The sequence below is a fragment of the Gorilla gorilla genome, chromosome 4 (assembly GCF_029281585.2).
Source record: "Gorilla gorilla gorilla isolate KB3781 chromosome 4, NHGRI_mGorGor1-v2.1_pri, whole genome shotgun sequence".
Taxonomy (NCBI): Eukaryota; Metazoa; Chordata; class Mammalia; order Primates; family Hominidae; genus Gorilla; species Gorilla gorilla.
The window spans coordinates 181,201,323-181,215,852 of NC_073228.2; the positions used below are offsets into that span (position 1 = coordinate 181,201,323).

A 14,530-nucleotide genomic window follows, 5' to 3' on the forward strand; every position below is an offset into this window, starting at 1 on the left:
CCCAGCTACTCGGGAGGCTGAGGCAGGAGAATTGCTTGAACCTGGGAGGCAGAGGTTGCAGTGAGTGGAGATCAAGCCACTGTACTCCAGCCTGGCAACAGAGCGAGACTTCCACAGAGTGAGACTCCGTCTCAAAAACAAAAAAAAAGAAAAAAAGAAAAAGAAAAAATGCCGGGTGTAGTGGCTCACACCTGTAATCCCAGCACTTTGGGAGACCAAGACAGGCGGATCAGGAGTTTGAGACCAGCCTGGCCACATGGTGAAACCCCGTCTCTACTAAAAATACAAAAAATTAGCCAGGCGTGGTGGTGAGTGCCTTTAATTCCAGCTACCCGGGAGGCTGAGGCAGGAGAATTGCATGAACCCAGGAGGTGGAGGTTGCAGTGAGCTGAGATCGTGCCATTGCACCCCAGCCTGGGTAAGGAGAGCAAAATTCCATCTCAAAAAAAAAAAAAAAAAAGTGAGTCAGGAGGTCCACCTGACACTTAAGGGGATCTCAAGGGTGTGAATACAAGGAAGAAGCAGAGATCCACGGACCAGGAAGAAGCAGAGATCCGTGGTGGCAGGGGTACCTTAGAGGTTGCCTACCACAGGCAGCCACTGGAGAGTTCTGAGTAAGAGAGTGACAGGATCCGGCTGATTGTTTTTAAGACAGGCCATGCAGTCACACAATGCAAGATTAAAGGTGCAAAAGGGAATAGGGTGAAAAACCTCCCTCCCACCCCCATCCCCAGCCATTTAACTACCCCTTCCCAGATGCGAGCAGCATTTCTGCTGCCTCACGTGGCCTTCCCAAGGTGGCAACATATATATAAGCAAAACTGTTTGTGGTGGTTGTTAGTGTTGTTCACCAAATATTTCCAATTCTTTTCTCCTTCCAGGCCTATAGGAGTGATGCCAGGTACGTGTTTCTGCATTACAAACTACTCCAAACTTAGTGGCCTGTTTTATCATGCTCACGGATTCTGTGGGTCAGGAATTCAGGCAGGACTCAGCAGGGAAGATGCCAGGGACCTCAGCTGGATACTTGCATGGCTGGGGGTGACTCAAATTGCCAGGGGTTAGAATTATCATATCAAGGCTTCTTCACTCACATGTCTGGTGCTTGGGGTGGGATGACTGGATCATCCCAGCGTCCTGGGCTCAGCTGGGATTGTCAACCACAGTAGAGCACACACACGTGGCCTCTCCATTTGGCTAGGCCTTCTCACAGCAGCAGCTGACTGTGAGGAAAGAGCCCAAGAGGACAGTTCTGGAGAGCTGGCATTTTATGACAGCCAGGCCATATGGCCTTTCCTGACCTGGCCTCAGACTTCACTCTGCATCATTTCCACCATATTCTACCGATGACAAGAGAGTCATTAAGGTCAGACCAAATTCAAGGGGAGGGAAATTAAACTCTATCTCTTGCTGTGGGGGTGGCAAGGTTCCGTTGCAGAGGTGCCCATGGGATGGGAATGCATTGTTACACTCATCTTTAGAAAATATAATCTGCCATAGTAATGTTGTGTCTCCCCACTCCTTTATTTATTTATTTATTGAGACAGAGTCTCACTCTATCTCCCAGGCTGGAGTGCAGTGGAACGATCTCGGCTCACTGCAGCCTCCGCCTCCTGAGTTCCAGCGATTCTCCCACCCCAGCCTCCCAAGTAGCTGGGACTACAGATGCACAACACCACGCCTGGCTAATTTTTGTATTTTTAGTAGAGACAGGGTTTCACCATGTTGGCCGGGCTGGTCTCAAACTCCTGACCTCAGGTGATCCACCAGCCTTGGCCTCCCAAAGTGCAGGGATTACAGGCATGAGCCACCACGCCCAGCCCTTCTCCCCACCCCTTGAAAGCTACTTGTGGCCATGTGGTTTGCTTTGACCAATGAAATGTGAGCAGAAGTGACTTGTGTCACTTTTGGGTGCGAGCTTTAAGGACCATTGTATGATTTACCAAATTTCCCATTTCCTTTCACCACCTGCCATTGTAGAAGCACAAATTGCAATGAAGCCCCTACTACGCTGGGGCCCTGAGTGACTACTATGTGTAGTGCCACCCCACCACCCAACAAGCTGTGTTAGACATGTGGTGTATGCAGGAAATGAACTTTTGTTGTTTTAGGTCACTTAAACTTGGGATTGTTTGTTACTGCAGCAGAACCTAATCTATCCGGACCCTTCCTTTTTTTTGAGACAGAGTCTCACTCTGTCACCCAGGCTGGAGTGCACCATCTCGGCTTACTGCAACCTCTACCTCCTGGGTTCAACCAATTCTCCTGCCTCAGCCTCCTGAGTAGCTAGGATTACAGACTCATGCCACCATTCCCGGCTAATTTTTGTGTTTTTTAGTAGAGATGGGCTTTCCCCATGTTGGCCAGGCTGGTCTTGAACTCTTGACCTCAGGTGATCCGCCCGCCTCGGCCTCCCAAAGTGCTGGGATTACAGGCATGAGCCACCGTGCCCGGCCCAGACACTTCTTATCCAAGCCTTACACACTGTTCTGCACCCTGATTTTTTCCACTTAACAATATATCTTGGAGATTGTTTATATCAGTATACAAGCACTTCCACGCTTTTTTTTTTTTAATAGCTACATCGTATTCCTGGGTAGGAAAGGAGCACATTTTACTTAATCAGTCTCTATCAAGGACAATTAGTATGATCCATCTTTTTGGACAATGCTGCAATGAATAGCCTTAAACATTTCTTCTTCTTCTTCTTTTTTGTTTTTTGAGACAGAGTCTCACTCTGTCATCCACGCTGGAGTGCGGTGGCGCAATCTCGGCTCACTGCAACCTCCGCACCTGGCTAAGTTTTGGACTTTTAGTAGACATGGGGTTTTGCCATGTTGGCCAGGCTGGTCTTGAACTCCTGGTCTCAAGTGATCCTCCCGCCTCTGCCTCCCAAAGTGTTGGGATTACAGGTGTGAGCCACCAGGCCCCACCAGCCTTAAGCATTTCTTATTTTGCTTGAGTGCAACGATATTTGTTTCTTTTGAGACAGAGTCTTACTCTGTCCCCCAGGCTGGAGTGCAATGGCACGATCTCAGTTCACTGCAACCTCCGTCTCCCAGGTTCAAGCGATTCTCCTGCCTCAGCCTCTCAAGTAGCTGGGATTACAGGCACCCGCCTCCACACCTGGCAAATTTTTTAAAATTTTAGTAGAGATAGGTTTTGCCATGTTGGCCAGGCTGGTCTCAGACTCCTTCCCTCATGATCCACCCGCCTTGGCCTCCCAAGGTGCTAGGATTACAGGCGTGAGCCACAGCACCCGACTAAGTGCAATGATATTTGTAAGATAGATTCCTAGACGTGCACATCTCAGATGGTCGGTGGCAGATTTTCCCTTTTATTTATTTATTTATTTTTGAGATGGAGTCTCGCTCTGTTGCCCAAGCTGGAATGCACTGGCATGATCTTGGCTCACTGCAACCTCCACCTCCAGGGCTTAAGCGATTCTCATGCCTCAGCCTCCTGAGTAGCTGGGACTACAGGCCCGCACCACCATGCCCGGCTGATTTTTTATATTTTAGTAGAGATGGGGTTTCACCATGTTGGCCAGGGTGGTCTCGAACTCCTGAGCTCAGGTGATCAGCCTGCCTTGGCCTCCCAAAGTTCTGGGATTACAGGCATGAGCCACCATGCTTAGCTAATTTTCCCTTTTAAAAATATCACTTTGGCTGTAGGTAGAAAATGGCTTAAAGAGCTGGAACGAAATTTCCTGAGTGACATCTCCTCTTCACCTCTTATCTATTGCCATGTCCTGTTCATGCCAGCTACATGCCAGGTCTCCATCTGTCCACCTGTCTGCATGTCCTGGCCACTGCCCCAGCATAGGGCACCATCATTCCTCTCTCTAAAAGTTCCTTCTAAAAGGTCTCTCACCTGTCTTAGGATACTTGGCTTGCAGACAAGGAAGCCAATTCTGAGTAACTAAGCAGATGAGGAATGGACGGGGCAGCCTGGGGGGCTTGCTGAATCCCCCTCCCCCAGGAAGGGCCTGGCTTGACTGCCTTCCTTGCCTCCCCCAACCTCCACGGCCTCCACAATGAATTCTAAATGATCCCCCTGATGTCTTGTGCTGGTCACATGCTCTAGATTCAAAGACCTGGTTGGAAACATTGGAATTGTGCTCCAGCTACCAGAGACCTGGGAGAAAAAATTCTACCTCCCTTCTTTGATTTCCTGAGTTGAAGGCAGGGTCTGCCTCCACATCTCATAGGATTCTTCTCAAATGGGAAGGGCTTCAGATGTTGGGAACTAAAACAACAACAAGCCAGCCTCCTCCCCTCAGCTTATCCTTCACAGTGCAGCCCAGAGCTCTCTATGAAAGCAAATCTGATCACCCTACTCAAAACCTCCGTGAGAGCTCCCTACCACCTTCAAGACGAAGTCCAAAATTCCTTAGGTGGCTCTCAAGGCCTCCCTGATCCAGGCCCCTCCTAAGACTTCAGCCTCATTTCTTGCCCCCAAGTCGACCCCATTGTGTACCATTGTGTACCTTTAAACCCTAGCTGGATGCTTAGGTGCTGAACGCAGGAGCCCTTCCTGACTTCCTCTACGGAACTTCGAACCTGTGATACCCCTCTGTCCAGAAGGCTCTTTCCCTCCCTACTCCAGTAACCTGCACATTTTCACTGAACCTTCAGATTTTACTTGGACACAACAGCCTACACTAAGCGAGGTACCTGCCCTATGTTCTACTGGGCCCTGGGTTTCCCTTTTTTTTTTTTTTTTTTTTTGAGACGGAGTCTTGCTCTGTTGCCCAGGCTGGAGTGTATTGGCGCGATCTCGGCTCACTGCAAGCTCCGCCTCCCAGGTTCACACCATTCTCCTGCCTCAGCCTCCCAAGTAGCTGGGACTACAGGTGCCTGCCACCATGCCTGGCTAATTTTTTGTATTTTTAGTAGAGACGGGGTTTCACCGCATTAGCCAGGAGGGTTTCCCTCTTTTAAGGTACTTAACTCCCTAGATCCTAGATCCATCCACTTTTCTCCGTCTCTATTGCCACCTTGTAGGTCCAGGCCACCACCATCTCTTTACTGGAATTCTGTAACCTCCTGACTGCTCTGCTTCCACTCTTGGCCCCCTAGGAATCCACCAGAGTGATATTTTTAAAATATAAATCATTCTTTCAAATGTTTCACATTTCACTTAGCAAAAACACTTCAACCTCCTGGACGTGTTCACAGTCCTCCATGACCTAGCTAGTGCCTTTGCTCCTTCTGTCTCATCTCAGACCACTGGGCCCAGAAGCTGCGGACGCTTCTCCTATTCCCTGAACACACCACTTAGTCTGGCTTAGAGCCTCTGCGTTTGCTGTTGCTTCTGCTGGATCCGCTCAAATGTCACACCCTGAAAGTGTCACACACTCTCTTAACGTCCGAAGAGCAGTTGTCACTCTCTGAAACCATCTATTTGTTTATTTACAGAATAATTACCTTTATCTCACCCTGCCCTCACTTGCTCCCTCCACTTCTAGCAAGTAAGCAGGGAGCCTGGCTATCTTGCTGCCATCACTGTGTTCTCCAGCACCTGGCTTGGTGCCTGGCACAGAGGTGTTGCTCTGTATTTTCGGATGAATGAATGCATAGGAACTAGAGAAGCCTAGATGGATCCGGCTCTGCCTTACTCGCGGAGTTTGGGCAAGCCTGTTTCCTGCTGCGTGAAGTAGGGGGTGGAGGAAGTGGGGTGTTAAGCTACAAGGTGTTGATTAGCTGTAAGATTTCAGCCTTGTTTTCTCCGTAGTCTTCGGGCTGGAGCCAGCCACTTGACGTCCGGCGCCTCAGCAACCCACCTGTATAATGGGTGTGAACTCATCCCAAGGTCTAGGGGTGGTAGCGCTGCCTTATAAGGCAGCAGAGGCCGAGGGAAGGCGAGGCCGAGTGGGTGGAGAGAAATCACAACATCCGGCTGCGGGGGCTGGGCAGGGCGCCTGCGGCGACCGGGCAAGAGGTCGGGGAACGGCTGCGAGGCCGCAGCCTCCTCCCTGTCTCTCCCTCTTTCGATGTGCGCCCTCCTGATTGGGGCCGACCCAAGGGAATACGGCCACACAAGTGGACCAAACAAACTCGCTGCCAGCCCGCAGGAGGCCCAGGATACAGAGCGCGTCCCCAACAAAACCCTAGAAAAACCATCTGCGAGCCAAAAGCTGCCGGGCCACACCTTCAGGCGACGATCCAATCAAGATGCAGTACTTGAGATGACGGACGTCTTCTTCACCCAATCACATATTCGGCCTCCTGGGCGTGCCCCAGAGTACCCACCTCCATTGTCCCGGCTGAGGGCTCGGCCCTAATTGGCAGTTTGGTATCCTACGAAAGCCTAGAAATTCGAACCTAGGGGCTGAACCCCGCCCTCAGACCAACCAGGAAGAGGTGACGTGATTGGTCCCGCCCCCGTACTTCTTTGAGCGAGTCCCCAGCTGGGGGGGCGGGGGAAAAATGAAGAGGAAGACTAATGGGAAGACGGCGCGGGGAGCTTCTGCCCGGTGATTGGTCAAATGAGGTAAACAGAGGGCGGGGCAGGGCGGGCCAGCGCCGGGGTGGCCCCCGGGAGGGGGCGGAGAGTGCGCGGCTGGCAGCGGCGGCCGGGGAGGCCGGGGAGGCCGCGGCGCGGTCACTGCGAGCCGAGCCGAGCCGCGCCGAGCCGCGCCGATCGCCATCCGGCCTCGGCACTCGCGCGCGATCCCGGCCGGCGGCGCGGCCCGGCGGGCCAGGCGGCGCCACAGCCCATGGAGCTCGAGAACATCGTAGCGAACACGGTGCTACTCAAGGCCCGGGAAGGTGAGGCGGCCGGGTGGGAGGCCGGGCCCGGGTGCATGGAGCGCGAGTGCGCGGCGTCTGAGCTCCGCAGGGCTACCCAGCCGTCGGATCCCCTAGGCCCGCGGGCCCTGCGCCTTACACACCGCCCAGACACGAGCCTTTCCGGCCCGTCGTCTTCCTCCTCCGCACCTGCCCCCGGGATTCGGGGCCCAGGAAGGGGCGGGGGTCAGGCCGCCGCCCTCGCGGCGGGTGGGGGTGAAGGAGTGAAAGAAGGTGAGACGAAGAGGGAAGGGTGGGACCGGAGCCCCAGGAGAGCCTGTCTGAGAGACAAGCCTCCTCCAGGTGAGAGGTGTAAAGATGCCCCACGTGCCAGGGGCCCAGACCCCAGCACCCTAGCCTAATCCCGCACAAAGTTGGTGTTAGGTAAAGCTGGAGAATGAATAAACGGACCCTCTGCGTAGCACAGCCCACCTGACTTGGGGAAACTCCTGGCCACAAATGCTACTTATAGGACTGCCACTTGCTCCGTGCCTCAGGACACTGAGGGCAGAGGGGAATGGATATTTGCCCTCAGGGAGCCCATGGTCTAGTGGGGCTAGCGGACACAGAAAGAAGTGGGAGCAGAGCATGCTGCTCTGTCAGTATTGTAAGCTCAAAGGTCTGGCTGGGGAAACCAGTCTGGTGGACCGAGTGTGTGTGTAGCTCCTCGTGGCTCCCACCCCAGATGTTATCAGGCACTTGCTCTGTGCAGGTCCTGGGAGACACAGGACCAGATCGGGTCCTCACTGCCTTGTGGTCAGTCTGCCCCCACCTGCCACACCCCACCTCAGTAACATGATCACTGACCACCCACTCTGCCCCACCTTTTCCAGGGTGCTGGGGAAGCAGCAGTAAACAAGACCCTTCTTTTTGGAACTCCAGGGCAAGGAGGGAGATTGTGACAGTTTTTCCACCCTTTGCTGGGCTTCCAGGCTTAAAAAGTCATCTGCTTCACCTTTCTACCATATTTTACATGTGGGAAGCTGAGGCTCAAACCAGGGATTAGCATCAGTCACACAGCAAGATTGTGATTGACTCAGGCCTAAGACACAGGATGACCGGCACGGTCTATAGGAAGCCCAGAGGAACCTCCAGCTGGGTGCTACACCTGGCACCCCGTGCCCACCCAGTGCTCTGGCGAGGTGCAGCCCAGAAATGGCATGGCAGGTTGGGTCCTCATTGCCTGGGGAGCCTGTCTTATCCCCTGTCCCTTATCGAGCCCATGGGCTAGGCCTTCCTCCCAGCCTCTGGGGGCATCTGCCGATTCTGTTCTGCCTCGTCATCCAACCAGCCAGGGAGGAGGGGTGGGGAGGGCCGAAACAGGCCTTCTTCCCTAGGGCTGTAGCCAGTTAAGGCCTCAGGCCTGCTGATGGCACTGCCTGGCCGGAGAGTGTGGGTACCTTTGGACAAGCTTTGTCAGGCCATGGGCAAGGCACAGGGTGGTGTGGCCAGACTGGGGACTGGTACCTCCACTAGAGAACCCTTACTACAACCTGGCTCTGCCCCTCCCACCTGCATGGCTTTTTTTTGAGACAGAGTCTCACTGTGTCTCTGTGCCAGGCTGGAGTGCAGGGCTCATTGCAACCTCCGCCTCCTGGGTTCAAGTGACTCTCCTCCCTCAGCCTCCCAAGTAGCTGGGACTACAGGTGCATGCCACCACACCCAGCTAATTTTTGTATTTATAGCACAGATGGGTTTCACCATGTTGGCCAGGCTGGTCTTGAACTCCTGACCTCAAGTGATCCGCCTGCCTCTGGCCTCCCAAATTGCTGGGATTATAGGCGTGAGCCACCGCGCCTGGCAGACCTGCATGACTTTAAACATGTCTCTTCTTTCTCAACTTCAGTACCCCTTTTTGTGGAACGGTTGGGGGTGGGACATAAAGACTAAAGGAAACCCTGATTGTCACTGAGTCCTGAGCCCAGGCACCTGGACAGGCTGCATCAGAACCAACTCATGAACTGGCTTTTCATGAGCTTGAGGCTGGGGCCCCTGACGGTTTCTCAAGTGATCTGAGGCCCCAAGTGGGGTTTGGGAACCCTTGGTGTGTGTATACAGTTGGCACCTAATAGATGCCAGCCATGTTTGGGGTGGGAAAGGAGCTTGGGTTGTGGCCATAGGGAGCTGGGTACGAATCCTGTACCCAGGATTGGTCTCTGGGCTTGGTCATCTTGGGTGAATTGATTCCTCACTTCAGAACCTCCGTTTTCATATGAAATTGGGCCTGCTCTGGCAGAGTTGCTGTGAGGATGGAGTGGGACAACGCTGGGGCTTGACACCTCCCTCAGTACCCCTTCTCTTCCCAGGCACTCAGAGCATGGGGAGGGGGCCCAGGGACACTGAAAGGGCACGGGGAGGGTGGGGAAGAGCCCCACTGACTGGGCAGCCCAGGACAGGATATTTGCATGTGACTCTTTGCTGCTGCCTTGATGTGGCTGGGAGGGGGGAGGAGGAAGTAACTGAGGGTGGGAGGCTGGCGGATGGAGGGTTGGGTGAGGGACCTGTGGGTGTAGGGGAGGAGTTCCCCTTCTGGGAAGGCCTTGCCCTGGGTTGAGGGGTGGGGGTCTGTTCCTCACTCACAGTGAAGCAATGACTGCAGGGCATGTTCGCAGGAGGCCTCTAGCAAGTTTCTCAATGGGCCCCTGCAGTACTTCCTTCTCCAGGCAGCTTAGGTCGGGGAGTCATCTAGGGACCTAGCCTTACCCTCTCCCTAGAAGGCAACTTCTGCCCTTGTACCACCTGCCCTCACCCAGGCCAGATGGATACAGGACTGGAAAGCCAGAGGGGAAACTGAGGCCCAGCATGAGAAAGTGGTTGTCTAAGGTTGCCATGGCGTTGTTGGAGTTGGGGTTCACCTCTTGACTCAGCCCTACTTGATGTGGACAGTGTCTCCCATTCACTACGTAACACACACGGAGAAGCTGAGGTTCCCAGACAGCGAGTGATGGGCCACAGTGTGAATCAGAGATTCAGACCCAGTTCTGGGAGGCTCAGGCCCCTTCCACCCTCCTCAACCTGGTGGCCCACAGGCCACACACATTTGGCTAGCTCCCTGACACATTTTATTTGGCTGCAGTGAGTTTTTTTTTTTTTTTTTTTAAACAAAATGGGGGCCAATATTTTATGTTAGAGTCTGCATTTCCGGCTGCTTTTGAACAAATCAGAAGAGCTGGCCACATTGAGCCAGAAACCCTCCTAGCAGCAATCAAGCAATCAGCTGGCGTTCTCCTGCAGCTGGCCCTGTCAGAGAGGCCTTCGCTGTTCCTGGTCATCTCACATCTGGCCCACGTTTCCCACACCTGTTGGGCTCTGCAGGCAATTGAACTGCTGCCGTGACCTCAGCTGCTGCAGATGGGGTGTCTGCGAGGTCAAGCAAGACAGGCAGGGGACCGGGGAAGCCCCAGTGTGCAGGGGACGGGGAGTCCTGGGTGCCAGCCCCCTTGCCCCTGCCTCATTTGAGCGTCTGATATCTCTGATGTGGGGCCTGGTGATAGAGGCCTGGGAGCTTCCTTGTCCCCAGGCTGCCCTGTGCGTCTCTCAGGCCTGCCCCTAGAATCTCTCCCTCCTGGGCCTTCCGCACTTCTCAGCACTGTGACGTCCTTCTCCCCTTTCTTCACCGGGGGAACTCCTACCTGGCGGGAAGCAACTGGGGCTGGACCCATTGTTGGAGCTACTTGGAACACTGTCCTCCCGCAGCGACCTCACTGCCTCTCTTGGCTCTCCCAGTGCAGGAGCCTGAAGCAGGAGAAGCACGTGTGTCCTGGAACGCAGCAAGGGCGTGCTGGAGCGTGCAGAGGGAAGGCCTGAGGTGCTGTTCTGCCTCGGCTCTGCCTTGGCTGGGCCCTAGAGGCCCTGGACCGCACTGAGGACCCAGAGGCAGTTCTGAGGCAGTGGGACTCGAGACCCAGTGTCCTATTGCTCCCACAGGTGGCGGTGGAAATCGCAAAGGCAAAAGCAAGAAATGGCGGCAGATGCTCCAGTTCCCTCACATCAGCCAGTGCGAAGAGCTGCGGCTCAGCCTCGGTGAGGCCTGGGCAGAGACTGGGGGTGCTGAGGCGAGGGGCCCTGCTGGGGCCGGGGGAGCCTCCCCTGAGACCTTGCCCTGGGGCAGAGGGGCAGACTTGGGGGCTCCAGTGAGCAGGAGGATGAGGACTGCACCATTCAGCCCAGTTTCAGTTCCCGGGCTTGGGATGGGTGGAGAGCAGACAGCAAACAGGGTCACACCGAGGGTGGTTGAAGCGGGTGTCGGGAATAGGGCAGGGGCAGATTGGGGCAGTTGATTCCACTTTGAAAAGGAGAGCCAGCTAGGGTGAGCAGGGCCCACAGGACAGAGGGAGCAGCAGCTGGGCCAGCCCACAGACTGACTGCCTTGGGACCCCCAGGCTGGGGCTTAGCCTCCCGGGCCCAGCCCTGAGGGGTGCCCAGCAAATCCTTGACCAGAAGCCCTCAGCCTGGGCAGTGTGACAGGGTTACTCCTGGGAGGGGACAGAAGGGCCCAGGACCCCAGTTCCTGCCAATCTTGGCCGAGGCCCCAGGTCTGAGCAGTACCCAGGGTTGCTGAGGCCCCTGGTGGCCTGCACGTGGGCAGAGCACACCCGGGCTGCTTCCACCTCCTGGGAAGGAGGCCCAGCTGAGAGCCTGCCGGAAGCCACAGCTTCCTCTCGCACTTTCGCCAGGCAGGCAGCAGGTGTGGGCCTGGCCCCGGCTGGGCTGGGCCGGAACCTCACGGACCGCACCCAACCCCAGTACCGTGACATACGCAAGTCGTGTAAATCAGGAGACAATGCAGGGAGGTGGATGGAGGCCTGGGCTCTGGAGCCAGACTCCCGGCTGTGTGACATTGAGCTAGTCAGTTAGCCTCTCTGGGCCTCACAGCCCCAAAACAGCTGTGCCCACCTGAGGGTTGTGGTGAGGGTTCTGAAGAAGATTGTGGCTACCACACTGCAGAGCTGGAAGCTGTTGTGGGGGCCCAGGGCCTGGTGGTGTGGGCACATGCCCCACCCATGTGCTCTCGGGCTGTGGACCCAGCAGCTTCCATCACTGCCAACAGAGCGTGACTATCACAGCCTGTGCGAGCGGCAGCCTATTGGGCGCCTGCTGTTCCGAGAGTTCTGTGCCACGAGGCCGGAGCTGAGCCGCTGCGTCGCCTTCCTGGATGGGGTGGTGAGTGCAGCCCAGCCCTGCCCAGCCCCGCGGGTGGCCGAGGTCCTGGCCCCATGTGCCCCTCCTCCCCACACCTGCTGCTTGCTCTGCCCAGACCTCCAGCCTCTTTGCTTTCCACCCTGCAGGCCGAGTATGAAGTGACCCCGGATGAGAGGCGGAAGGCATGTGGGCGGCAGCTAACGCAGAATTTTCTGAGCCACACGGTGAGTGAGCAGCGATGGAGAGATGATGGGAGCCACCAGAGCCCCGTGTCAGGCACAGGAGTGACCACAGTGTCGGGCTTCTGAGGGTGGTCTCTTCATACAGACGCACGTAACACACAGCCTGGACAGAGAGTGCCCTGGAGCTGCTCCAGGCAGCACGGCGGGCATGCAGCCCAGGGTATGGGCTGGGCTTGGGCCAGGCGGCCTCCCAGTGGCTCTGCTGCGCTCTGCCTCATGGGTGGGCAGCAGGAAGGAGTTCAGCAACCAGGCTGGCTGGCACACCCTGGCCTGCAGCCTCTCATGGCACCAGCCCGAGTTGCCTGACCCCTCTCCCCTGGAAGTGGGCAGCCATCCAAGGGAGCCCCTGCACTGACCTGTCTGGAGCTTGTTTCCAGGGTCCTGACCTCATCCCTGAGGTCCCCCGGCAGCTGGTGACGAACTGCACCCAGCGGCTGGAGCAGGGTCCCTGCAAAGACCTTTTCCAGGAACTCACCCGGTAAGCCTGTCCCTGCCCACAAGCCTGGAATTATGCCCAGAGGAGGGGGCTTCTGGGGGCCAGGAAGACTGTGAACAGCTCGGTGGCTGGTGAGGGAGCTCAGCTGCCCAGCCCTGGCCTTGCCCCTGCTGTGTGACCTGAGCAGGCTGCCTCCCCTCTCAGTAGCACCCACAGCTCCAGCACAGGCTGTGTGTCTCCCCGCTCAGGGGTTAGCAGGAGGACTGGCCGACGACGATACCTGTGGTCTAAGCCTGTGCAGAACGGGAGGCCTGGCCCAGCAAGCCGAGAGCCTGAGGTGTCAGGGGCTGGCGGGTGAGCTGGGCCTGCCTTTCCTCAACAGGCTGACCCACGAGTACCTGAGCGTGGCCCCTTTTGCCGACTACCTCGACAGCATCTACTTCAACCGTTTCCTGCAGTGGAAGTGGCTGGAAAGGTGAGCTCCCTGAAGGCTGGGCCGGGACAGGCCAGGTCGCCGGGGTTCTTCATAGGCCTTGGGCTCTCCTGCTCAGCCAGCGTTTGCTTCCCCACCCCTTGCCACAGGCAGCCAGTGACCAAAAACACCTTCAGGCAATACCGAGTCCTGGGCAAAGGTGGCTTTGGGGAGGTGAGTGGCCAGGCCAGAGCCCCTGGGAGAGTGAATAGGGTGGGTGTGTTGGGACCTGGACCACCCCCTGGATGCCCAGCAATGGCACAGCTGGCCCCCATTCGCCCCTGTCTGCCTGGCCACAGGTGTGCGCCTGCCAGGTGCGGGCCACAGGTAAGATGTATGCCTGCAAGAAGCTAGAGAAGAAGCGGATCAAGAAGCGGAAAGGGGAGGCCATGGCGCTGAACGAGAAGCAGATCCTGGAGAAAGTGAACAGTAGGTTTGTAGTAAGTACAGAAGGAGACTCTCCCTTCCCCTTGGCCACGCCGGCGCACCGGCCCTCCCCACCCCCCAGGCCCCACCCTCCCATGTGGGATGCCGGGAAGGGCGGGTTTGGGGTGTTGACACCAGGCTTGGGGAGCAGGCTGGGCCCAAGGAGTGGCACCGAGAAGGCTTTTTTGGGCAGCCCTGCCGCCAAGCGCCCCGCAGCTCCTGCCTGAGGGCTCGGGTCCCCTCGGCCACAGGTGAGCTTGGCCTACGCCTATGAGACCAAGGACGCGCTGTGCCTGGTGCTGACACTGATGAACGGGGGCGACCTCAAGTTCCACATCTACCACATGGGCCAGGCTGGCTTCCCTGAAGCGCGGGCCGTCTTCTACGCCGCCGAGATCTGCTGCGGCCTGGAGGACCTGCACCGGGAGCGCATCGTGTACAGGTGGGGAGGGCTCGGCCACCCCAGGGGCTTAGTCTTTCCCTGCCAGCGACTGCAGCTGGGCCTGGACGGGGGTGGCCAAGGCTGCCGATCAGGCCAGACTACAGAAGGACATTGGTTTGGGGGCTGTGGCACCGGCTTAACTCACTGAGTTGGCTAACTCAGGCCAACCTGAGTAGCCCAGACCTGGGCTTTGGGCTCTGGTGGACCCACGGGATATCCTGACTTTGTCACCCCTCCACCCCCCACCGTGTGACCTTGGGCCAGTCAGCTCCCTGCTCCCAACACTCCTTCCTTTTCTAGGAAGCAGAAACTATAATTCCTACTTCCCAGGTTGTTAGAAGTAGGCCCAACTTCCTACTGGAGGGGCCCAGTGAGCTAAGTACAGAGTGCCTGGCACACGGGGCTGGGTAAGAGAGAACCCTGGCTCTGATTGTTGCTGACTTCCTGTGAGCCTCACAACAGCCTAGTCAGGGGACGGATGAGTAGTCCCATTTGATACAGAGGAAAGGCAGAGTCAGTCACCAAGGGGTGGAGACTCCTTGGTCTCCACTGGGGAGGCCCCTCCCGGGTGGAGCTGTC

At 56.5% G+C, this 14,530-nt stretch overlaps 1 protein-coding gene across 4 annotated transcripts in view; it reads left to right on the plus strand.

Moving 5' to 3' along the window:
- GRK6 (G protein-coupled receptor kinase 6) overlaps positions 1-14,530 on the plus strand; it is a 37,748-nt gene that overhangs the window by 14,978 nt on the left and 8,240 nt on the right. Inside the window, exons 1-9 of one of the 4 annotated variants that reach the window (XM_063707006.1) lie at positions 5,970-6,495; positions 10,719-10,814; positions 11,842-11,954; positions 12,080-12,157; positions 12,553-12,653; positions 12,994-13,086; positions 13,194-13,257; positions 13,383-13,523; positions 13,761-13,951. In XM_063707006.1, the coding sequence (XP_063563076.1) occupies positions 10,763-10,814; positions 11,842-11,954; positions 12,080-12,157; positions 12,553-12,653; positions 12,994-13,086; positions 13,194-13,257; positions 13,383-13,523; positions 13,761-13,951 (833 nt within the window). In that variant the 5' untranslated portion in view covers positions 5,970-6,495; positions 10,719-10,762. Of the gene's footprint in view, positions 1-5,969; positions 6,496-6,545; positions 6,774-10,718; positions 10,815-11,841; positions 11,955-12,079; positions 12,158-12,552; positions 12,654-12,993; positions 13,087-13,193; positions 13,258-13,382; positions 13,524-13,760; positions 13,952-14,530 lie in introns of those variants that run through there. The other 3 variants (XM_063707008.1, XM_004043093.5, XM_063707007.1) reach the window with 3 other exon arrangements.